The sequence below is a fragment of the Anser brachyrhynchus genome, assembly GCF_964034855.1.
Source record: "Anser brachyrhynchus genome assembly, chromosome: 27".
Lineage (NCBI taxonomy): Eukaryota > Metazoa > Chordata > Aves > Anseriformes > Anatidae > Anser > Anser brachyrhynchus.
The window spans coordinates 3,519,824-3,544,241 of NC_137720.1; the positions used below are offsets into that span (position 1 = coordinate 3,519,824).

Below are 24,418 nucleotides of genomic sequence, written 5' to 3' on the forward strand. Positions count from 1 at the left end.
GGTGGCGGCTGGGGCGTGAGGTGCGAACGGGGCTGCCGGGGGCGTGAGGTGTAAACAGGGCTGCCACGCCGCCTGCCGCCGGCCTGCCCCCGCCCGGGCGCCCCGAGCGCCTTGGGGCCGCGCAGCGTCCGCCTGCTGGGGGAAGAGCGGCGAAAACGGGGGCTGTGACAGCGGGACGGCGGCGAAACGAGGGAAATAGCGGCGGAATGAGGCAAATAACGGCGGAATGAGGCAAATAACGGCGGAATGAGGCAAATAACGGCGGGATGAGGGGAGCGAGGAGGAGGCTGGGTTGCTGGAAGCGAGCCTGCCCGCGGGAGCCAGCTCTTGGCCAGCGGTCCGGGCACCGTCCTCCCGGGGGCTGCCGCAGCCGCCGTCCTGGGCAGGAGCGGCACCGCCTCCGCGGCTGGAAACGCGAGGTAAGGGCGAGCCGAGGGCCCCTCACGTCCTCGGGGGCAGGCAGAGCCCCCGGCACGAGGCTGCGGCTCTCTGACGGCGCCGGGGGTGCCCCGAAGGGGCCGGAGCTGGCCGGGCTCCGGCTGCGGTTTGGTGCTGTGGATCCCCGGGGTTTGGGGGCCCGCCGATCCGCTCCCCTCGGGGTTCCTCGGCACCGGCAGCGCTCCCTGCACGCCTCGTTCGTAGCAGGGCAGGCCCTGTGCCCGACGGAGCGCTCGGAGGTGCCGAGCTCCTTGGGGCTTCCAGCTGAGGGGCTCCTGGAGGTCTGGGTGCTCCAGGATGAACTGACGCGGCACGTGAAGCCAAAAGAGGGGGGAAACGCGACAGCGTAACGCTGGTAAATCATAATTTCCTGGTTAATTTACTTGTTAAACCTCGAGAAGCGCCTGACCCGCGTTGTTTGGGTGGGAGGGGTGTGAGCTCCGGCAGGTCTGGGCTGAAAACGTCAGCGCAGTGACGCTGCTGAAAAAACGGCTGGAGCTGAGCCGGAGCCGTCGGTGGGAGCATCGGGGGGGTCTCAGGCTGCTTGGTGCCGTGTGTGGTACCCCCGGGGAGAATGAAGCCCCTCAGGCTCAGCTTGCCGTCGGGTTAATCCAACAAACGTGCGGTTACTGACTGTTGCAGCAGATCCGGGGGACGTGCAAGCGTGGCCAGGTGCTTTTGTTTGCTGGATGTTGCGTGTATCAGAGCGCTGGGGGCCGAATTTTCTCCTCATCGTATAATATGCCAGCCGTCAAACTCAGCAGAAGAAAAAAAGGAAAACAAACTGTGGTTAGTGACGTGGAGCTAGACCCTGAAATATTTCGGGCAGAAGAGAGATCAGGTAGGGCCCCGTTGCGGAGTGCGGGGGTAGAACGTGGGTGTCTGGGACGCGTGCAGGTCAGGACCTCGGTCTGCTGTTCTTATCCGCTAACTTACCTGCTAAATGTCCCTTGCTTCCCTGTCTATACCGTGGGGGGCTGAGGGAATTGTTTAGTTGTGTTATCTCACGGAGATGGTGACGGGTGCATTATAAATACAGTATTTAATTGATCTGTAACTCCTGTTTTTTTTTTTACTGCACGAGGGCAGTCTCTTCTTGATCTCTTGTCTCCAGTACTTTGTTATGCCACTTGTCAGTGTTGTTTACATCATACGCCTGGAAAGAAACAATCCCGATTTTCATTTCTTGTCTCCAAGTGTTTCTGCATCGAACTTCCGTAACGCTCAAACAATCCTGAAGAATGTGGAACAAGACCCAGCACCTCTCTCCCACTCCGGAGACCTAACTGCTGGATCTCCCTGCCCCAGCTGGCTCTTGTCTTTTCTGTGCGGTGCTTTTCTCCCTCTATACGGATGGAGGGCATCCGCTGCCTTCCTGAGCAGCCTGGGGTCATTTTTCTGGGAGGCAGAAAGTGGAGGGGCTGAGCAGTTACAGAGAACACGGGCTCCATCTTTCTTCCTTCAGTGTTTGTAGGGAAGAGGGAGCCCAGCATGGTCTCAGACCTCCCACGTCTGTCATCAGTTCCCAGCTAGCTAATTCGGGTCTTGCTGATAATTGCTGAGGGAGTTTTGCCTAATCCTAGCGTGGATTGTCACACTGTCACACAGGCGTGGGCACCAGGCGGGTGCCACCGCTCCTCCCTGGGGTGCCTCCTTGTCCGAGCAGCCACAACTTGGCGCTCCCCTCGGGAGCTCTCTTCCCAGGTTGCTGCAGGTGAGGCTGCTGAAATTCCACCCTAAACATCTGTTTTCTGGATGAGCCGTTTGGCCTGGCTTGTGCGTACCCCTCAGAATGTTTTGCTGTCTCTTTTCCCTGTGTGTGCTGCATTACTTGGTTTGTTCACGTGTGGGAGCTGTTGTGTAAATAACAGCACTTCACGGCCCGGTGCCGCTTGGTTTTTCACTCTTGAATATTCTTTATTCCCCTTTTCAAAACGTTATAGGCAAACTTTATAAATAAAACCGTCCCAGCTCGTTGCACTCCCAGGGCTTTTGGGTTGGGCAGGGGATGGCAGGGGAGGTTCTGCAGCGAGGGGTGCGGGGGAGGTTGGGTGCTGCAGTTACGGGGGCAGCGCCCTGGGGTATTCTGGGCTCTAGTCCTGGCTCTGCAGCCCGCCAGCCTGCCGAGTGACCCTAGGCAAGTCCCTTTGCTCCTCTGCATTTCGCTTTCCCGTCTGTAAGTCCTGGCATGCCTTGGGGGATGCCTCCAGAGATGCCAAAAAGCCCCATCTGACATTAAAATACTCATTGATGGCACAGGCTTGAGGCCTTGGAAGGCTCTTCCCCAGAGCAGCGCAGCCCATGCCGGGCTCGGTCACAAGCAGAATATCCAGTGCCTGGCAGAAAGCCACCGCTCTAAATGTTTGCTGAAGGCCCTGAAATTAGTGGTACAAAATCCCTCTTTATGGCACGGATGTGCAGTTCTTCCGTTATGCAGAGCTTCGCTCTGTCTGGTGAGGGGAGGGTTGAAAAAGCAGACTTCCATGAAGGTCCAGATACCCAGTGATATATTTATTTATTTATTGCGTGTCTCTGAAGTAGCTGCTCGCAGCCACTAGAGGAGACTGGCCAGCCAAGAGGGGACTCAGTGAAGAAAGGAACGCTTCAGTGCCGTGCTAAAGGATGTTGCCAGGGATCCGGTGCGAAAGGGAAGGAATTTGGAAGCAGGCAGAACCACGCTGGCAGTCAGTGTCGGTAGGTGGAGGGCGGCATCCTTAGTTTGGAGCCCATGCGGAGTGGGAAAAGACATCGCCCCTGGGAAAAAAAAGTGCCAGTTTCTGGTGCCAGTTTCCTCCGGAGTTCTGTGAACTCGGTCATCTGGCAGCAGGACGAGAAAACGCAGGATGGCCAGAGCCTGTCTTCCTGCGCGCGGTGCGTTTTCCCAAAGGTTGGGACGTTTCCTCTCGCTTCCCCTTTTAGCACCAACAAAACCCACTTTCAGATTGGTGTCAAACTGAGAGAGGAAAGGAGCTCACGTGTTTTTACTGAGTCACATGCAGATTATTTCAAAGATGATGGAGGAGCTTGGATTCGTGTGACCCCAGACAAGAGCATACTAACCTCATCGAGCTCCCGCTGAGCGGTTATTCTAATACTTACAGTCCCAGAGGGGGGAGCTGTAAAGCTCGCTGAAATTCATCTTTGAAAAGAATAACAGGAACCGATGACTCCGGACCCATCGGGCAGGGAAAGCCCAAAGGCTGTGTCACTTCTGAGCTGGGAGGTGCTCCCTGCAGCAGCCCGCTGGCTGTGTGACCCCGGTGTTTGGAAGCCCCGGCTGAGAGCCGCTTAGTTAGTCAGCTGGAAATGACTGAGCTCGAGGCAGGGGTGAGATTTCGCAGCGTGTGGTAGACAGGAAGCCAGGCCGTGGGCTCGAGCGTCCCTTTGTGCTCGGAAATTTCATTGTGTCTGGCTCCCCGCAGAGGAGATGCGTCCTGGGGGCAGGCCTGGAGGAGCGATGGAGCTGCTGCCCCTGGAAGGAAGCGGCTTCTTCCCCTGGGTCTTTCGGAGCGCTGCCGGTGCCTGGAGATGTCCGAGGCCTCCAAAACTTGCACCTTGCCTCCCTGCACGGTGCTGCTGTGCCCCAGCCCTGCCCCAGCACCGCTGCCACCAGAGGGCACGTCGCCACCAGCCTGCCCTCAGGCCCCAGAGGCTCATTTCAGAGCCCCAAATTGCCAGCACTCAGCTCGTTTAGGCTCCTGCGGCCACGAGCTGTCAGGATGCCACCAGCATCTTCCCTGCCGAAAAGCTTCCTGTGAAGCCCCCAAGTTCCTTGCCTGATGCTGCCTGAGGGTTTTTGTGCTGTGGTGTGACGGTGGCAAACACTTGTGGTACAGAGGAAGCTGCTGCTGGGCTGGGAAGGGATAAACGGCGCATTTTTTGGCTCGTGCCTTGCAGAAATAGACCAAGATGCAGAGAGCTTATGGCCACTTTGCTGCTGGTTTTCGTAATTTTATTATTTACTCCTCTGACAAACGTTATCTGCTCGGTGGTGTTATTACCCTCCTCTCTAAAACAGCGGTGGCGTTGGTGTTGGCAGCGCACTCGGGTGTTAATTAAAGCAGCTTGGAGCGATACCCTTGCAGGTTTCCTGCCAGCTTCGTCTGGTGGGGGAGGCGTGGGGACGGGACGAGCCCTCTGCAGGGCCACACCTGGAATTTACCTTGCAAAAAGCTGCTGCTTGCACAGAAGGGGGAGAAGAGTTTCCGGAACGCAACAAGACGTCTCACCGTGAGTTAGGTGTTCCAGCCACGGGGTTTCTTAGGTTCGTCAAACCTATAAATAGCCACCAGGGGAGAAGGTGTCTGGTGGCGGAGGGCTCTTTGATCTCACAGACTCGTAACGCGATCCAGGTGCTGGAAGCGCAGGTCAGCGGAGTTAATGCAGGAAATAGGATTGTCTCCCTGCAGGAGAAGGCAATCGGGCTTCTCCAGGGTGCAGTGCGCTCCCAAACACTTTGAGGCTCCGCATCAAGACCGACTCTGCCTAGGAGATAGTGCTGCAGCTCGGCTGCAGGCTGCTGAGCTAGACACAGAGATGAGGTTTTTGTTGTTTGTTTTTTCACAGCCAGCTCCTAAGCAGGCGAGGTGCTGGTGTCCCTGCAGGGGTTGTGCTGTATGGTGGCCCCGTGGGGTCCCTGGCTCTCCTCCCCTGCCACCCCACCCTTTCCGTCGGGACGGCAGAGGCCAAGTGTCCCGGGTCTCTTTCTCCGTGTTGCGCTCCGGAAGGTTGGGTCTGCCCCAGCGAGGAGGTCCCAGGAGCTCTGTTTGGCCAAACTGGAATGTCGGAGCGGCGTTACTGGTTAAAGTGGGCCTGGGGTGGCTGCTTTTTGCTGGGCCTTCTCTTTCAACACTACTCAGCTGATGTAAAAACTGTTCCTTCCCTTTATAGCAGCACATAGCTGTGTTTGAGTCAGTGCCACGTCTAATCCACCAAGCATGTAAACCCACACCTCCGGGCTGTCCGGAGCTTCTGCTGCCAAGAACTATTGCAGATCTCCGGTCAGCTTGTCCTGCCTCGTCGCTGACTCAGGGGATGCTCTCCGTTTTATTCCTCCTGCCTGCCTGAAGCTTTAGGGTCCAGAGGTGACGAGAAGATGGGCTGAGCTGGCTTCCGAGGAACGACAGACCTCAGGGTGTGCTGAGAACGGGCGGAGGAACGGAGCCAGCTCCGGGGGACGTTCTCCAGCCCGGATTCTTACAGCCGACGCAGCTGGTCCTGCTCGGGGGGGATAAGTTGTGTGCCCGGCACTGGCCGCCCGTGGTGGTTCTGCCTCCCCGTCCTTGCTCTGGGCGAGCTGCCTGCAGCTGCCTTGGACGTGCTGGGTGCCGGCTGCAGCGAACGCGGAGCCGTCGGGGATGCTGTAAATCAGCAAACCCCCAGCAGTGAATCCCCAGCAGTGGATGGGGCATGTCTGATAGAGCCACTACTCGCCTTGGGGCTTGAGCCTGCTCCCCACCTCGAGTACCTGCCTGGCTCGGCCACATCTTCCCCGAGGAGCGGGCTTTTGGACTGCCTGAGTAGGGGCTGTGTGGCAGGGTGGGCACCGACTCTGGCAGAGCAGATGTCAGCGCTGAAGCTAGGCCAGGACAACGTCTCCTGCGTGTTTTCTTTGCATGCTTCCCTCTGTGGCTAACAGCCTGCCAGAGGAAGCCATCTCTGCTGTGAGCCAGAGCTGCATCTCGTGTGCCTTTTGATTATTTTTTTTCTTGCAGCGAGCGAGGTGCTGCTGCCGGCCCCGCGGGGTGACAGCCTTACCCTGCAGCTCGGCTCCGAAGAGGCCGCTTACCGCAGCCGGGTTTATTACTGCTGCCTTTGACAAATATCTCTGTCGGGTCAGGAAACCACACGGTGGGTGTTGCCCTTTCAGGGCAGGGGTGGGGGAAGGAATCCTGCTCTCCCCCCCCAACCCCGCAGGGGCGCAGGGATCCAGCCGGGGTGCTGGGATGCCCCTGCTCTCCCCGTCGGGCTCTGGGTGTCTCCTCCAGCGGCACGGGGCGAAGCTGCCCGTGCCCCTCCTCGGGCAGGGAGCGTGCAGGGCCAGCATGAGTAATTCCTGCAGCGGGTCGTGGGCTGAGCTGGCTGCGTCGGAGCAGGAAGAAGGCGAAAGTTTGGAAAATTCTCCTGTGGTTGCGTGAATTTGTCCCTGCTGGGCTCGGGGTCCGTCCTTTGAAGCCTGCGTTTCTGCAGCAGGACAGAGAAGCTGTTCGGATGGGTTCTCGAGAGCCCACGTGCCTCAACGAGGTCTCAGGCGTGGAGGCTGCTGAAACTGTCCTGGGTTGGACTGAGGCGTTGCTGCCTTTTGGAGTTGCCTCCCCCAGTGATGGGTGTTCTGTGTGCTGCTTGGTGCAGGGACTCAGCACTGCTCTGGCTGTGCTGTTGGTCTCGCTTTATACAGCAAGGCACTTCCCTTTCTGTGTTTCTTTAAAATGGAGGGAAAAATAGCTGAAGAACCATCAGTGATTTGGCTGGAAGAGTCGCAAAGCTGGGCAGCTGCGTACTGTTAGAGTGGGTGACGTCCATGGGGTTGAGAGGGATTTCTGTCACCTTAAATGCCTGTTAAGTCTTGTTTTAAGAATACTGGCAGTCCTTAGCAAAGCACTTGAAGGAAACGTCTCTATCGGTAAATTTGAGCTTGGAGTCTGATGAGAGTTGCTCTTTTTTTCCCAGTGGGGTCCTGGCAATACAGAAGCAGTAGCAACGGGTGAAACGGGGGAGCTGCTGTGTACGTGTCGGACCTTCTCAGCAGGCTCAAGCTGAGTTTAGAGCTTGGGTTTGGACTCGTCCTTGTCAGATCAAGTCCAGCTCCCCGTCCCCATTTCAGATGAAATTAGAATTGTCATTATCAGGCACAAAGCTGATACGAGGTTCTCCCCAAGAACAAAACCTGAGTGAGGTAGTGGCTCTCAAAATCATACATGCCCTTCAAGGAGCTTCTTTTCCCGTAGCAGAATCGTGTGCTGAGTGTCCCTGTGCAAATGGGTGTGGGGAGGGACCCGTCCGGCCTCGGCCAGTGTCTGCCTGCATCGTCCTGTCCCTGGGGCCATGGCAGAATCCCCTTGCCCCACCGGGAGCTGGGGCCAGGCCACCTGCACGCTGCCTGCTCCATCTCCTTGAGATGTAAAAGGCTCCAGATCACGTCCTGGAGTAAGCTTAAGCTGGGGAAACTTCCTTTTTTTTCCAGTTAACTCTTTCCCCAAGAGCCTGCTCCAAAGGCCGTTAATCCCCTGAAGTCCTGAAGCAGCCAGACCTGCTGGGAACCCCAGACTGCCCCCCAGCAGACATCTGCAGCCCTCTGGGCGCATGGTGTAACGCCACCCTCAGCCCCTCTGTTAGCCGGGCACGGCAGCTTGTTCTTCTGGGGCTCCAGAAGTGGCAGAGACAAGGGGTGAGGCAGAGATAGGGGGTGGCAGCAGCTGTTCAGGATGTGTTGCTGATTCCGGGACGTCTCCCACCCTTTTTGGAAATCGAGAGCTTGGAGCAAGACAGAAAGAAAGAAGAAACAGCCACTGATAAAGCCTCGCACCGAGGACGGCCCTGCTCTCAACGGGCTGCGACCCCCAGCCTGCCTCTGGGGATCGGCACCAGCTGGGAGGCAACGATAGGCTCCACGGCTCCTCCTGTCTGCTCACCTCCCTGCTCTGGGCACGGGGACGGACATCATCTCCCTTCCTTCCTCCTCCCTCCCTTCCTCCCTCCCGTCTCCGTCTCTTCCTCTCCGAGCCTGAAGCTCTCTCCGTAACCCCCGTCAGCTTGCCCTGGCAGCGTTTCTGGCTGGGCTCTGCTCGCTGACCTGTGGCCGTGCACATCCCTCAGGACCCTCTGGTCCCCTCAGGGCTCCTGGCTTAGTGACAGTGGGCTGGGGAATCCCAGAGGGCTTTGAATTTCCATATCCTAGGACAAAGAGGGGGGAAAAATAGTGGAAAAAATGTGGTTAGAAACTGGTGATCCCAGACAACAACTGGCAGTAGGTCACCTACAGATGCATGGTGGGGAGGGCACTTGCTGGAGCTCAGGGTGATAAGGAGCAAGGAGCACTGCTCCGGGGGCAGACGTGGAACACGTTTTCAGGGGCTGTGGAACTGCCTGGTTCAGCTGGAGGGACGGGCGTCCGTGAGGCTGAGGGTAGCAAGAGTTGCGTTGGCCCCTGGAGCTGGGGAACGCTGGGGCTGAGCTGGAAGGGGCTCCTTGGGCAAGGAGGGCTGAGACCTGCACCCCCTCTGCACGGTCTCGGAGCATGCACTTCCTCAGCCTCACCTACAGCAGGGTCTATTTTGGGGTAAATACCGAAGACTGAGTCTTTGAGGGCATAGTCAATTGAGTTCCCACACCTCAAGCAAAGGTCCTGTGGCTTCAGAGCACACGGAGGGCTGTAGGCCTTGTTTCACGTGCAGACAGCTGTCACCACATGCCATTTTTTTCTTCTTCTTTCTTTTTTCTTCTCTAACAAATGAATGGGGTCCCCGCATCTGGCTGCGGCGGTTAAACAGGCTTGATGTAATCGTAGGCTGATACAGGGCGCCGAGAGAAAGGAGAGGGGAAGAGGGATGAGAAGCACCCAGCACCTGCTTGCCCCGGGCTGGGTCGTGCTGTGCATGCGGGAGGGTCGGGAAATGCACAGCCCGTGGTGAGTGTGCGAGGGAAAGTGAAGGGCCTGGGTCCTGGGGGAAGGTGCTCGGGACCTTTTGCAAAGGGTTTTGGCAAGTTCCAGCAGGGGCAGGGTGGAAGCAGGACAGGGACGTTGCAAAGGGGCCAGGGTCAGGAGGGCTTGGGAGGATTCAGCGCGCAGCAGCCGGCTTCCAGAGCAGCTTCGGCAGCGGCGCGATGCGTGCGCAGAGCCGAGGCAAATCTGACGATTCCTGGGAAACGAGAAATCCCTTCTCCCTGGGAGCAGGTTGTTCCCTAACGGTGCATTAGGGATTGCCTTCACTCGCTGAAGCAGGGCATAGGGAAGGGCACCCCGTGGACCTGTCGTGTCCCAGCTGCTGCACTCAGGCTGCTTTGCTGTACCCCCGGGGTCAGGGCAAGCCCATCTTTCAATGCCAGGGCAGGAGATGGGGGGGGGGGAAAAGAGCTGAAAACTTTCTTCCAGTGTCGTGTTCCGTACCCAGCAGGAAGAACTGACTTCTCAAACCCAAGCCTAGGCCAAATCTCCTTTGTACAGTCTACAGGGAGCCATGGCAGTGCTGATCCGCTGAGCATGCACGAGGATCTCTGGGATGCTCTGGGTGTTAGTGGCATCCTGAGCACGAAGCAGTGGGTTCCCCTGCTGAACGGCGTTGCTTTTACCAGCTCTGGAAGTGGCTGGCAGGTGGGAACTGGCCTCCTGGGTGGAAAACACAAGGCCCAGCAGAGGTAAAGCTCGGCTCTTGTACGAGAAATCCCTTGGAACTGGGATTTTGGAGCCGGAGCCCAGAGCTGGGGAAGGCTGTGAGATCACCGAGGAGCTGGGAGCCGAGGGTTTGGCGAAGACGGAGGCTTTGCCGTCCAACCTGGCGCTGGGTTTCTTCTCCCCCCTGCCCCGCTCCTCTCTGGCAGCGGGTTTGCACGTTAACTGAGACAGCAGTTTTTCCCTAACCCCCCCCCCCTTTCTTCCCTCCGCTCCACCCCCCAACCTGGTTATCGATGAAAGGAGATTTCACATGCGATAGATCCCCAGATAAAAGCAACGTTACGAGAGAGTGTGAGCAACAGCTCGGGAGGGGGGGGGAAAAAAAAGAGAGCCCCAAAGAGCTGGCGAGGCGCAGCCGGGGTATCTGGCGTCAGCTCCAGGTGCAGCCGGGAAGGGGCCTGCCCTCTGCAAAGGGTTAACGCCAGGACCGCCGCTAGGCTTCGGAGGCCTTCTGGCAGGGGTTTTGAAATCTGATTTTTCTTTCTGCAACCCGGTGAGGTTTTGATCAACTTCCTATCCGAGAGCAGAAGTCAGAGCCGGCGCAGGAAGGCTGGTGCAGGGGTGCTGGCTCGCGTCCTCCTGCCCTGTGCCCTCGCGTTTGGTGGGGGCAGCCGGGGTGCTACGGGGGGACGGAGGGGAGGGAGCAGCCCCGCAGCTCGGTGGGTGCCCCCCGTGGGTTCCCTCCAGCGGAGCCCAGGCAGCCGTGCTGCACGTGGGACGTGCTCCTCGCCGGGCTCATCTCGCCTACGTGCCGGCCTCGTCCGGCCGTGGCTCTTGCGTGGAAGCTCCCCGCACGAAGCAGCAAAAAGCCGCGTGCGCCTCTGCCTGCCGCGGATGGAAGCCCAAGTGCTGAGACCTCCCCGGTGCCCCAGAAACTCCCAAATCAGCTGAGGCCCTTCAGCTTTGTGGGCTTGTAGCCCACCGCCCCCACGGGAGGCGAGGTGCCCGGGGCTCCATCCTGCGCCCCTCTTCGCAGCCACCGCAGGGTTGTCCCCGAGGGCCGTTTTGGCAGCACGAGGAAGGCAGAGCAGGTCCCCCGCCTCATGCAGATGTACCCAAATCCGCTTGCTCTAACCCAGGAGTCATTTGCACAAACCTGCTTCTCAGTGGCCCTTTGCATATGCAGCTGGGGCTTTTTCTTGCAAGGACTTTCCACTTGAAAAGAGCCTGTCCTAAGCTGAAGTTTTTGGGGATTTGCTGTCTTTGGGAGGGCTCGGTTTCTATACGCACGTGTTGTACGGAGGAGCTGGGCCTGGGCGAGCACAGATGGACCCCAGGCCTGTGGAAAGTACCTTTCAAACCAGCCCTGTTTAAATTTCTATCCGGAGCCAGAAAAGAAAGAAATAAATAAAGATGGGAGGTCGTCTCTTTTTGCCTGATGTATTTAATTTCATTAACAACCAGAGCCTGGGTCAGCCTCTCCATTGGAAATACCCCAAAAAGTCTCAGATTTTGCAGAGATTTCCCCAAATTCTTCAGCTGGGGGGCACGACACTTCTCATCTTTAGCCAAAAACCATCTCAGCATTTTTCTGTCGTCTTGCTGAGAGCCAGCCAGCGGCGGCTGCTTGGGTCACCTCTCCTGGTAGGGTACGGGCATATGTAGGTCGCTTGCTCTGCGTTACGTGGCTTGATCAGTGCAGGGAAGGATGCAACCCTAATTTATGATTAAATTAAATAATGACTTGGGGGTTTATGATGCCCCAAATCTCAAACACCGTCAGAGCGTGGAGCTCAGCAGAGGGGAGTCCCAGTTCTGCCCAGTGTCTTGGTGCTGCCAGCACCCGTACTGGTGTGTGGGACCAGTAAAGGCAGCAGCACAACTGGAAAGGTCTGGGGTGCTCAGGGTTGTGACAGCACTGGCAGGGAAACAACTGCTGAGATACTTTGTGTAGTGTAGATGCTACTGTCTGTCTTCAAAGCTCCTGTGCCACATTTGTTTTCTGCCTCACTTGCATCTGTTTTTGTTTTTTTTTTTTTAACTGCGATGCAACTGTTACAGCTCTTTGAAACTGTCAGCCTGCACAGCTGAAGGGTTAAAGGCAGGACACGGAGTGGGCCCCAGCGCAGCAAGCTCCTTTGATGGCTGAGGACTGCCAGCACCATCTCTGCTGTCAAAGCGCTATTTTAGCTTAGCGCCTCCAAAGCGGTGGTTTGCAGGTTGAGCTCAACGAAGCGTCCACGTGCGCACCCAGACTCATCTTCCCTGAGCACCTCGCTGGGCCTGCGGGGGCTTGGCCGAGGCAGATCTGCAGGTGCAAGAAGCGGCAGGAGACGGGGACTGGAAAGTGGCCGGCCCTCAGGGCACCGGGGCAGCTTTCAGCTGTGCATCCAACCATCAACCTCTGCAGGTGAGCAGAGATCGTTGCTGAGCATCTATTTTCTCCCCAACTTACGCCGTGCAGGAAGTAAATAAACACTTAGGCATGCTTTTAACGTATTTGTCAGCTAAATGGTGGTAAAAAAAATGAGTTTGCATATTGTGGGGCTGAATGGGCTCGGGTCTGCACGTGGGAGCCCGTTGAAATCGGTGGGGTCTCAAGGGTATAAAACCGATGGCAAGCGTCAGCCTTGTCCAAGCCTTTTTTATCTCACCATCTCTGCTGCTGGCACGCAGAGCGGTGCCCTGCAGCTCTGCCGACGTTAGTCACGGGCTGACCTTTCTGCTCTGGGGCATGCGGGGACTGAGCTTGCTCACGTCAGTGAAGGAATCCTCCAGGGTTTGATGGTTATAACTGCAAAGACGGGAGTCTGGGCTTTATTTGGCAGCGTCTCCGAAGCCCAGAGCCCTGCCAGGTTCCCAAGTACAAATGCAGAGTCCCTGGTCTACCGTTTATTAGCTAATTAGGACCAACTGCAATCTCATGCAGTAGACGCTTGAAAATGGAAGATCCCCAGCGTCCGTGGACATGGCGTTGGTATCTGGAGCGGAGTAAATCTCCTGACCCAAGCAGGAGTTTCCAGGGCATGCAGTTAGTTTCTGGTGTCTCTGGTTGATTGTTCACAGTAATAGCTGACACTTAGATGAATGTGTCTCTCCCCTTTCAGATGCATCATAATCTCTGTCCTGAAACAGCTCATGCAGACACTTGGCATCGCTGCATAACAACCCGGTAGTGAGGGATGGTGAGGCAGAGGAGAGCGTGGCTGGAGCTGAAGGGAGCTGCCCTGGCAGGAGGCTGAGGAGTCTCTGGAGAAAAAAAAAAAAAAAAAAACACACAACTTTACCCTCTGGAAACAAAACCGTGTGAATATTAATATTGGAGTTTATTACGAGTGACTTATTTGGTGCAACAGCCGCAGGCCCCACCAGCGTGGTTCTCCAAAGGACTGTACGTGCAGATGTAAGGCAGAACGCGTTTACTGGGGGAATGTAGGGAGCCAAAGGGAAAGGTAGCGTGCCCATTTTAAAGCAAAAAGATTGAGGCAGAGGTTTGGCAATTTACACAGGCTTTGGGGCTTGAATGGGCTCTTCTGAGTCCTGGCTTTGGCACCAGCCCTTTTCCTGGGGGCAGAAGGGGACTGGATATCTTGGTTTCTGTAGGTGGTGTAAGTCACGTATCTACAGCAGCAGGGGTGCTCCGCAGGTGGGATGTTTTCCACCAGTGTTTTTCAGATGCTGAAAAAAAGCGCAGATTTCCTCCTCTTCGTTGTGCGTTATTTTGGATAAGCGAGATTTTTAACCTGCTCAGCACCTCAAGCAAAAGCAGCGCCTGTGTTCCCTGCTAACCTGGCACCTTTCCTTCGTCACCAAATTCGGCACAGCAGAAGGGCGAAGCGGCGTGTTCAGCTCATGCCGCTGAGAAAATTGTAGCAAGGGCGAAAAGAGGAGGTTGTCTAAGAGCTCCCAGCCATACCGTACAGGAGATTTTGGATGGGAAGTGAAGAGCAACTTTTCCCATGGGAACTACAGGGGGAGGCAAGCTGGACTGAATGGAGGCCTCATAAATCAATGACACACACCTTCGACTTTCTGTGCCATAGCCTTGGGCGGCCGGAATTTATATGCCCAATCAATAATTAAGAAAAAACCCAACAAAACAAGAAAACGCATCAGTTATGAAAGTGCTGAATTCTGTGAAAGTCTCTTTCCATCAGCCTCAACCCACCTCTGAAGGGGAAGCTGGGGCATTGTGCGTGGGGTCTGTTTGCTGAGGGCCGTGCAGGGAAGGTGTGTGTGTGTGTGTGTGTGTGTGTGTGTGTGCCCCGTCCTGGAGTGCTGAACTCAAACCGATGCAGCTGCTCTTGGCCGGTCCCGCTCCTCACCTCCCCTCTGGGTGAGGGAGGAAGAGCTCAGGCAGTCCGGCTGGCAGGGACACCTTCGTTTTGTTCCACTTCGCAGCTAAATATGTATTCCTTGTGTGTTTTTTGCCCAGAAGCAGCACAGTACTTGTGCTGCCGGCTGGACAAACGTGCGTTATCGAAGCACTTTTCAGGTATTAACCAACTCCTCGGTGTTAAACGGCAGTGATGGGATTTTCCAGGGCTGTCATTGTCGGCCTCAGCTGCAGCAGCTGTGATGGAAATGAAGTTAAGTACGCTGTAAAGCGCATGGGCCCGGGGAAATGTGATTCAGGACGTATGATCTTACTTCTCCACGCGCCGTCATCAAGGTACCTTCGAATTTGTGGCTGATTAAAGGCAGGCTGTTTTCACCCAGCTCAGTAACCGGTTCACAGACTCCCTCCGGTGCTGTGTCCTCAATAACTGCCCCTCCTAAGCTCAGGGCTGATAAAGTGTGATGGGTTTTTCTCCGTGCCTTAGCCTAGGCACTAGCTGGGTGCTTGGAGTCCCTCCTTGGGCAGAGCTTGTCCCTCTTCCCCATTCCCAGCCTCAGCCTGGAGTCTGGAGGTAAGCCTGGGGCTTTGTGTGGCTCTCAGCTCCCTCTCTAAATACTCTTTTTCTTCATAGACTTTCCTGCCAGCCTGCAGCAGTTTACGTGCACCAGCGCAGTGCATCTCTACCTCTCCCAGGCCACGAGTGCATTCCCTTGTGCCCGTGCATAACTTCCCTGTGCAGGCTGATCGCCTCCTTGGCCTGCAATTTTGATTGCAGAGCTACCTCTGAGAGCGCAGCCAGCTCTTCTGCCGCCCTGCTGCCCTCAGCCTTCTCCGTGGGTAGGAATTTCGACCTGCTAACACCTTAGGGCAACCTCTCCCTCTCACCTGGGCATTAGCAGAGTGCCAGGGGCTAATGTGCAGTTGTTTTTTGTTCTTTTGAGGGCAGCTAGCTTCCAAGAAACGCAGAGAGGGAGCACAAAGGGACCTTTTGCTTATCTCTGACCTTTCTGGCAGGGATGTGCCTCCAGGGCCCAGATAATGCAAAAGCTGGGATGCGTGATTAGGGATTGAGGCCCTGAGATGCCATCTGCAAAGGTCTGGTAAAAACCTGCGAGGTGGCTGCGAAGGGAGAAAAATGAAGTCCTGTCTGCAAAGAGGTGGTGAGAGGCCACCTGCCTTGGGCACAGGTCGAGAACTGTGGCCTGGAGGAAGCAAGTCCTGGATCTGGGCTTTGTGCTCCGTGTCCTAGGTCACGCCACGGTGCCTAAGAGCCCTCCAGACCCTATTGCCCTGAGCAGCAAAGCCAGGCTCTGCCGGTTTCCAGCAGAACTGAAGCTCCTGGTGTCTAAGAGCTGGCTTCCAACAGGACCGAAGCTTTTTCTGGTGCCTGCTAAGGAGTGCTTTTTCTTAGCAGAAGAGTGTTTTGGGGCTCGTTTCTCCCGAGCTGCCTGCTTGTGTGGAGCTTGTGGGAACGTAGCAGCGTTGGTGCCGTTACTGGGCCACGTCTGTCCGACGCGGCTGAAATTGGCCGAAGGATTAAGAATTTATGGGAAAGGAAGGACAGACACGCACAGCGGGATTGCATACGGCCTGTTTCTTTAGAAAACAAGACCAGAAGCTCGGCGAGGGCTCGGGTTCATCCTGCTGCAGGACAGGAAGATTTTTGTGGGATGGGAAAAATGTTTCCTGCCCAGCTCCGGTCCGTGCCGCAGTGCAGGGAGACCCAGTGCGGTAAGCCTGGGCTGCAGCGGCGGGGCCTGGACAGACAGACAGGACCACAGGGTGTGTTTATGTCCAGCAGCCTCAGGAAAAATTCCCCTTTCTGCCATCGCAGCCAAAGCCTGCCTCTTCCACCCCACGAAGGACAGCACGAGGTGAGCAAGGAGAAAAGGGAATAACCAGGCAGAAAGCACAGAATAAATGCCAGTATGTTTATTCTCAGGTAGGAAATCAAACACCTTCCTAGCCTCTCTGCAGAACAACATCCTCTGAAGCCTCTTGTTTTGCTGAGGCCTCTCAGAGCCGTTTCCAGCTGCGGCGGGACGCATCCCCGGTGCCGATGCTCGCGGCCCCACCCTGCCGCGAGGAGTTGCGCTTTCAGTAGCCCCGTAGCGGGGTGACTGGGGCCAGCTGGGGTGTAGCCCATGATACTTATCTTCCTGGGGCCTTGAGAATATTGTTATTTTTTCCTCAGCTTGTTTCCCCCCCCCCCCCCTTCTTCTATGTTTAGGCTCCAGTGACCCAACTCTGATTTCCTTTTTTAATTAATCGCAGTAGTCTTGGTTTCTGCGTTTCGCGCAGTAACGAGCATTTCCTTTATCGCTGCTGTCACTTACACGTATCTGCCTGCTGCTGGGGCTCAGAAGGTGCAGCTCTGGTCCCTGCTTCAACATAAATAGTTCCCGAGCTGTGGGACCTTTATCTGCCAACATCCTTAGAGCAGCAGAAGCCCTTAAATCTGGTCACACCGACACGAGGTGCTTTTACATTCACAAGGTTTTACCTGTATGCTAATTTCAGTCGAGTTAAATGATTCGGCCACCGTAATATTCTTTGCACGGTGAAATGAGCAGAGATGTTGAAATGAGTAAAGATTTTCTCCGGGTGGAGGGAAGGGGGAAGCCCTCCTGGCTCCGAGACGAAGCCGATGAAGTCCGTCCCTGCGCGGCTTTCCCATCCGCGCTCTCCCGCTCCCTTAGGGGGGCACCGACGGCGAGGGCGCTTTGCAGGAGGCCGGATCCTGTCCCTGATCTGTCGGAAATCTCCCGTGGGAGCAGAGCGGACGGCTGGGCTCGAGGAAGGGACGCAGACTGGCAGCAGGAAGGGGAGCTCAGCTCCTTTGGGCAGCAGCCTGGGCTTCGGGGCTTCACCCAGGAAACCAGAGCCCGAATTGTCCTCGCTGCCCCTCGGCAGCCAGTTTCTCATGGGGCTCCTTTCTCTGCCTTATCTCGCCAGATTGGCACCTCCTCGGTGTCTCCTCGAGCGCGCTGGGCGCAGAAGGCTGGGATCTGGGGGCGGGGGGCTTTTGTACCATTGTAAGGCAAATAATAGCTGCTGGTTCCCGAATCCGGGCGCTTGCAGCACTTCAAGCAGGCAGGCCACTTCAAAGTGCTTTCTGGGAGTTGTCACTACAAAAGCTAGCACTCGGCAATTAAAGTCTCTAAATCCTGACTGAAGCTGATTAATTTACACCAAGTTAATTACTAGGTCCCTTTCCAAGAGTCTGATACAAGTCATCCCATTGCACGATGTCATTTTCAGGGAGAATTAAACCCTTTGCTTAAATGTTTATGGAGCTGCTTTGAAGACGTAGCCTTGTAGCATCTTTAGCCTGGGAATTTTCTGTTTTTTTCCATCCTGAAGGCCTTTAGCGCCGTTAATGAATGAACATCATTAATGATTAATCACCTAAATATGAATGGAGTAGGCTTAGTGCCAGGTAAGCACAGAATAAATGCATTTGCCCGAGCTCCGCTTTGACACGTGTGCTTTGGAGCAGCTGGCAGCAGCTCCTCCGAATCCAGCGGGGAGTGCTGGACCTCCGTTGTCTCGTTTGGCCGAAGGGAAACTGAGGCATGAAGCGACTAAATGGTCTGTCCACGCTAACGAGCAAGGCAGGAGAGAGCTGGGAAAACAACCCCAGAGCCCTGACGCTTCCAGGCTCTTCCCAATACGTACTTTTTCTCTTTACCATGAGCATTTATTACTTTTTCATTGTATATCGTATTGACTCGGTGAGAGGGATAATGTTCCCTGTTCTCTCTGGGAAAATTGAGATACTAGAAAATAGAAATTGCTGTGCTGCTGAGAGCTGAGGCTCATTTAGCAGTCTCGTCTCTCCGAGACTCAGAGCAAGACAGAAGATCCCCTGTAAAAAGAGTAGGGATAATTTGCTAGAACTGTTACTGGTGTTGACTCTGAAGCATGTGGCTTAGCATCTCCTGTCATTCTTTTTGTAATACAAGACAGTCTTGATATCCAAAGAGTATCCGAGCCCTTTCTTGCTTGTGATCTTGCTCAGGAATCGCCAGGAGTTGGCATTGTAGGCTCAGAAGGAAGTGGCAGGAGCCAGGACTGGTTGTTCGCTGTCAAACCCCAAAAGGTCACGCTTAGGTTGGGGCACTGAGAGGAACGAGGTGGGAGTGCTGGTGCAGATGGAAAGCATTTCCATGCGCTGCACTGTTGTCTCTAGGAAACCTTTCAAGCACTCCCAGACCCAGCAGTTCACTGAGAAGCCCCAGATCTCATTTCTTTCACTACAGTTGCCAGCAAAAAGGGTGTTTTTTTTTTTTTTTCCCCCGAGTAGAATCTGCTCCTGGCTCCGCCGGAGCCGGTCGCAGTTTTTGTTCCAAATTTAAGCCCTTCCGTATTCAGCTGTGCTTTCTGCGCTAACACAGCGCCCGATCCTGGCGTGGGCACGAGGGAGCTGCCCGCCGGCCCTGCCTGCGCGGCCGGGGATCCACCGATTCCCCCGGGGTGACCCCACAGCTGCGTCTGGAGCCGGGCGGTAACTGCAGGCGTGCGCGCGGCCCTTCTGCCCTGGAGCGTGACCACAGGAAAGGGGCTCCGTCCGAAATAGCAGGCGATGCTCTGGGGCCCTTCAGCAGCGCCAGGCGAGCCAACGGATTCTGGGGGGAGCCTTCGGCCTCGGTGGCAGAGGTGGCAGCAGGGGCTTGGGGGGCTCCCGGGGCCTCCCTGCTGCTTGGGTGTTTGCCGGGCACAGGCAGAGCCGATGAAACGCCATTCCCAGGCGGGTGCTGGAGGAAGGTCTTGCTTTCCCTTCTCTCGTGCCCCAGGGAGCAACCCCGGCTGCTCCCAGCATCAGGCAGGGAGGTGAATCCTCTCTTTTTTGGAGCTGTTTTCTCCAAGGGACTCAAAGGACCTGGAGCCACTCCAGTTCCCTTGGCCAAGGCCCTTGAATTACAGGGTACGCAAGAGATCTAAGTAGCAGTGAGGTCTCTCTAACTGTCATCTCCCACCACTTCCAACTGCTTTTATTCCTCCAGGGCCTCCTGTTCTTCCCTCCCCTGTAGCAATTAAGAGTTCGTCCAGTTCCCAGCTGACCTGGGCTCTTTTGGTAACTCTCAGAGGCGGCTGCAGACCGACTGCGCTCCCCAGCCTCGCTGGGGTCAGGATGGGAGCTGAACTCCTCAGTCACCACCCAGGGATCGGCTGATGCGCCCTGCCTGACTTTCTCCTGAGCTTTCAGACCACTGGTGGGAGGCTGGCTCGGCCACCCCCGGTGTCTCTCTCCTTCCGTTCTGCGCTACGAGGACTGTCAGCTGCCAAACAGGGCAGGACCACCACAGCACGTCACTGGACCACCACAGCACGTCACTGGACCACCACAGCACGTAACCGAGAGGCTGGATCCTGCAGAAAGTGTTGGCCAAGTCATTTCAGAGCACTCCGGGCCTGGCACGCATCCCCAGATGGCTGCTTTTAAGGGCGGCAGCGATTCTCTCAAAGCGTCTGCTCAGACAGCCGGCGCTGCTCGCTGCAGCGATGACCACGGGATCACACCTTTAAATCAAACGGCTCTCGTCTCTGTGAAATCTTCAGCTCAGATGTGGGATGGGAGGGGGCAGGTTTCTAATAAAGCTCAGCTGTCTCCAAGGATAATCCAGACCCTGTTCTTCCACCACTGCCTTTGAGAACAAAAAGACTTGCTGGCTGCTGAGTGCCTTTGAAAACTCAGCCCTTGATCTAGCTTTTATTTTTCTCTCCTCGTCCTCCCTTTTCTTTCCCTTTCTGGCTCTCCTAGCGTGCATGCATCGTCCCAGCTTCTGTCTCTGCTGAGAAGTCCCAATCTCGTGCCAGTTTGACGTCTGCCTTTTCTGAATGCAAGAAACCCCTGGAGCTCAGGTGGGAGGAGAAGCGAGTCACTGCTTTCCATCACGCGTGCCACTCGGAACTCAGCCTGGGAAACGAAAGCTCCTTGGCTGGGTCCGGTGGGGCCGTTTCCTCCTGTCCCCTTGCCAGCTGAGCCTCTGCAGACAAGCGGAGCGATGCCATTCATCTGCCTCGCTTCGCCCGCCTCTCCGCGTGCTTCTTCCGCTTGCTGCTCGCCGCTCTCGACCCGCTCGGTTCCCTCCTGCCTGCCCTGCCGTGCCGGGTGGCAGAGGGGTGTCTCTCCTTTTCTTCTCTCTAGGGTCACGCTAACAAGTTCAGGTTGGCCGGGGGAGCAGGCTGCTCCAAAACGCACGAGGAGGAGCCGGATGAGAGACTCCAGAGATCGCCGTTCCGAAGTCACGCTCGCAGAACAAAGGCAGGGCCGTTCCAGGTCAGGGAACAGCAAAGCTCGCACGCCGCTGCACCCGCCGGGCTGTGATGACCCGCGTGTCCTTGTCCCCGCGTTCCTCGTGTGTTTGTCCAGGCCGCGTGCTCCTCTGACTCTCTCCCAGGTTTCTAGCAGGCGGAGCATTGCTTCCTGGAGGGGTGACGTCCCCTGGCACTGCTCCATCACCCCTGCAGCCCCGTGACAGCCACTTACCTGGCTCTGCGACACCTCCCGGCTCCAAAGCAGCACCTCCAGCTGCTCTAAAGCTGCTGGGCCAGCATCTTTCTGCTGCTTCCAGCGGGCTTTGGCTCAAGTACGCGAGGAAGAAGGAGACGTTTTTATGGTACTGACAGTCCCTGGTAGGCCTGGCAAGCCCCGCGCTCCTTGCTGCCTGTCCCGAGCTGTGCAGATAACCGGGGGGTGGCTCCGAGGATGGGGCTGGGCAGTGGTTCTGCACTTATCGTTGCTCTGAGCCTGGATCGGGCCTGGCACGGCAGCCCGGGGGCAGGGAGTCTCGCCTGCCAAAAGGTGAAGAGGAGCCAAGAGCAGCTGCAAGGTCCCCTTGTTTGCTGGGCTATGGGAAATCACCCAGAGAGGAGTTTGCAGCCCTACGTCACAGAGCAGTGGAAAATATGTGCAAACGAGTGCCATACGGATCAGCGCCCGGGGGAAGAGGGCTGTCACCAACACCGAGCACGCAGGAACGTGTCTGAGCAGGACGTGGGGCCGGTGGTGTGCCTTCGACCGAGCTGATTGCGGTGGGGAGAGCTCCGAGCACTGGCTTGGGCCGAGGGAGCACTGGGCTGGGCCGCGGGGATCGCAGGCTGCCCGTCTGGGTCTGGTGTGTGTCTGCTGGGAACGGCAAAGCCTTGCAGCTCTCCATGCCCCGATTTCCTCATCGGTAGGTGGGGACGCTCCCGCATTCCTCTGCAGGTCTAAGCATCCCCTCATCTTCATCCCCCCTTCCCCAGCCGCTGCTGTTGTGCAGTTTCAAAATACTGGCAGCAATCGTGGGTTCTTCAGTGAGGAACCAGGGACCGATCCCCGTGCCGGAGCGTGCCCAGCCTGCCTTCAGCTCCTCCACTCCTGGGGCAGCTCTGGCCCCAGCAGCGGGCAGCTCGCCGGCCAGGCGTTAGCGCTTGTTTTGGGGCCATGCTCTGCCAGCTCGCCTTCTAAATAACGCCGAAGAGCTACAGAAATAACCTCAGAAGCGCTCATGCCTGATTGCAGGAACCGTTTTGTTTGTCAGTTCGCAGTGGGAAGGAAGTTCATCTTTTAATTGCTGCAGACAGGATCCCGGTAGGAGCCTGGTGCTGGTGCTGCGCTGCGGTACATCCGATTCCCTTCTGCCTGGGCTCTTGGACTGACCCGAAGGTGCCTCTGTTTCTGCTCGCACGGACTGTGAGGGCATGGCTGCAAGCTGCTGACTTATTTTAGGCTAGCTGGGCGGCTGTAGGACTAGCTGAATAGGACACCGTACCAATTTTTCCAGCTCAGCACAGCCATAGAAACCACTACGGATTTCAGCCTAGGTGGCTCAGGAGGCAAAAAGCATCTTTTATCCTGCTAGGAGAGGGCAGGGAGCGCAGGCAGGAGCTGCGAGTGCTGTGCTGCAAGGCTCAGAGCAAACGCAAAGCAGCAGGTTAGCGTTGGAAGAAACAGTTGATGTGTCGGGCTACTGCTGGAATCCCTCCACCAGGGATCTGCCTGAGTACAGCGGGAATGCGGCTTGCTCAGTGATGTGCGCGCACTCACAGAGCGCGTCTCATTAGCACGTTGTTAATGTCAGTAATTATTGATGCTGTGAGTGCAGGAGCATACGTAGATAATGTACGGCTACCAGAAGCACTGGGAGAAAGGCACCCGCCTGTTACTATGGGTATCAGCATCTCAGTTTTCGATCTGTTGCGACGTGCGGAGGTACCTGGCTGTCACACGAAGCACGGTGACGTCTGTGCCTCCTGGGACGGGTGTTGTGGGAGCACGGCGTGACACCCAGAGAGGGAGACTTGTCTGCGAGGCTGCAGGTTGTCTTCTGAACGATGCCTCGTGCTGCTGCGTGGATTGTGGTTTATTTCCATTTATTAACACGGGGATGGGACATTTGCCTTTGCCTGAAATTAATCACTGTGGCTCGTGAGTCCTCAAAATTTTCCTCCTTTGGTTAAATTGGACCTGGCAGGATGAGCGTGCTCCTTCCTGCCGGGGCGGGGAGCACACGAACCCTTTGCACACGCTGGCTCAGTGTGGTGAGGCAGGTTGGCAGCAAAGCTGGGGGGCTTTGGGGCTTTTTTCGGGGCAGGGGGCTGCCACGCACAGATGCAGCTGCTGTGCTGGGCGGGAGGGCGGCTCAGCTCGGCGCCCGCTGGCTCTGGAGGCATTTCGGGCTGAGGCAGTGTTGGTGCAAGACGTTTCCTTTCAGTTACACCAAGGCTGAGCCCAGTGTGCCCAGCAGGCTCGTGGTGAAGGCTTCTCGGCTGCAAGGTCTGCCTCCAGCTCAGAGCTCCCGTAGCACACGCTCGGCCCATGCTGGAAGGGAGCAGCAAGGCAGCTGCATCCCGAGTGGGGGTAGTCGGGGGGGTATCGATCCTTTTCTTTCTTCCCCAAAAACACTCACGGGCACATACACACGGCATTGTCCTCCCTCCCAGGAACCAGCTCTAGCTCGGACCCTGCTGATCTGACAACATCCCTGCCCCAACGCGGGCACATCCACGTCTCCAGTGCAGCACCAGCGGTGGGGGAGCCCTTGTGAGCCCACCTTCCCTGTGAGCCCACCTTCCCTGCGTGGGATCCTCTCTGCTCCTCTAACAGGGAACAGGGCACACCCTCCTGACTCATGTCCTGACCCATGACCTGCCCTGTCTCTGTCCTCATTTTCCACCCAGCCAAGCCAAGGTTAAAATCCAGCCCTCCTGACTGCCAGACCGCTGCTCCATTTAATTGTACTGCCTTGCCCCGTGAGATCCGGCTGCCTCCAGCCCTGCTGCTGTGCCTCTGCTGCCTCTTTTGCTGTGCTGGGGTCCTGCAAAACTCCGCTGGGTGCTGCCACGCAGGGAACGGCCGGGACACAGGCTCAAGGCACTACAAGCAGCCCCATCGCACGCAGCCCCAGCTCCCTGCAGCAGCACCGAGCCCAGCTTTCGAGGACTTTTCCCTTCTCCCTGCTCTGCTCCAGCTGGACCAGTCCCCGCTCCTCATCCCTCCAGCCAGGACCGACCCTTTCTCCAGCACAGCCCCCCTCTCTCTTTGCCGTGGCAAATTCCCCTTCTGCCCGCGCTGCTAAGAAGCTTTGAGCTGCCTCTGCCTCTGCCTGGCAGTTTGCGTTGGCAAAGAGGCGCTAGGCACCGGGCTCGCCACATCAAATGAAAAATATCATGCAACCAAAAATTCTTAGAAAAACCCAAACGCCCAAAACCCAAATCTGCCGAATGGGGCACGCGAGACGTAGACAACAAGATCAGGGCAGGGCAGGAAAGGGCAGGAAGGATGGACAAAGGAAGGGTGTTGTAAAAAAGATCTTTTTTATGTGTAAAATTTCAGGGTAGTATTTTTTAACAATTTGCATAATTGGCTACCACAGATAATCCCCTGAAATGAACTAAATATATCACAACTGGGGGCTTTCCAAGCCCAGCTTGCTTTCTGAAATTGATTGGTTTCAACTTTGCATTTTTTTCTGCGCTCTTTCTTTCTATCTTTACCAGCTGAGTTTGGCTGGTTTCTGAAATGCCTGATTTGGGAGCAAAACTAAACATTCACCTGGGGATGGCTTACTAGGGTACGAGTTTGAGTCAATGAAAATGTGACTTAATTTTAGATTTCGTTAGGAAAAGGGAACTAAGGCAGAAAACAGCTGCTGCAGTGACAGATGAAGACCAACTTGTTCTGATGCTTTTCATAAAAAGTCAGGTGAAACGGCATTTAAAGCTCTGCTGGCCTAAATAGTTAGCTGGGGCAAACTGGCCCGGTTCCCCTGGAGTCAAATCTAGCCCAGCTGCTCAGAAATGGAGATGCTCCGAAGCCTCTT

General features: G+C 56.3%; 1 protein-coding gene and 1 long non-coding RNA gene across 3 annotated transcripts in view; both read left to right on the forward strand.

Moving 5' to 3' along the window:
* Positions 1-10: 10 nt before the first annotated feature.
* The window catches only part of CCND3 (cyclin D3), a 43,886-nt gene continuing 19,478 nt past the window's right edge, over positions 11-24,418 (forward strand). Inside the window, exons 1-2 of one of the 2 annotated variants that reach the window (XM_080568923.1) lie at positions 11-231; positions 272-419. In XM_080568923.1, the coding sequence (XP_080425049.1) occupies positions 227-231; positions 272-419 (153 nt within the window). In that variant the 5' untranslated portion in view covers positions 11-226. Of the gene's footprint in view, positions 420-24,418 lie in introns of both variants that reach the window. The other variant, XM_080568922.1, reaches the window with a different exon arrangement.
* Positions 429-23,033, forward strand: LOC308183193. Its single transcript, XR_013942333.1, has 5 exons — positions 429-1,279; positions 11,831-12,179; positions 12,877-14,441; positions 19,115-19,973; positions 20,260-23,033. It is a non-coding gene; the product is annotated as an uncharacterized lncRNA (long non-coding RNA).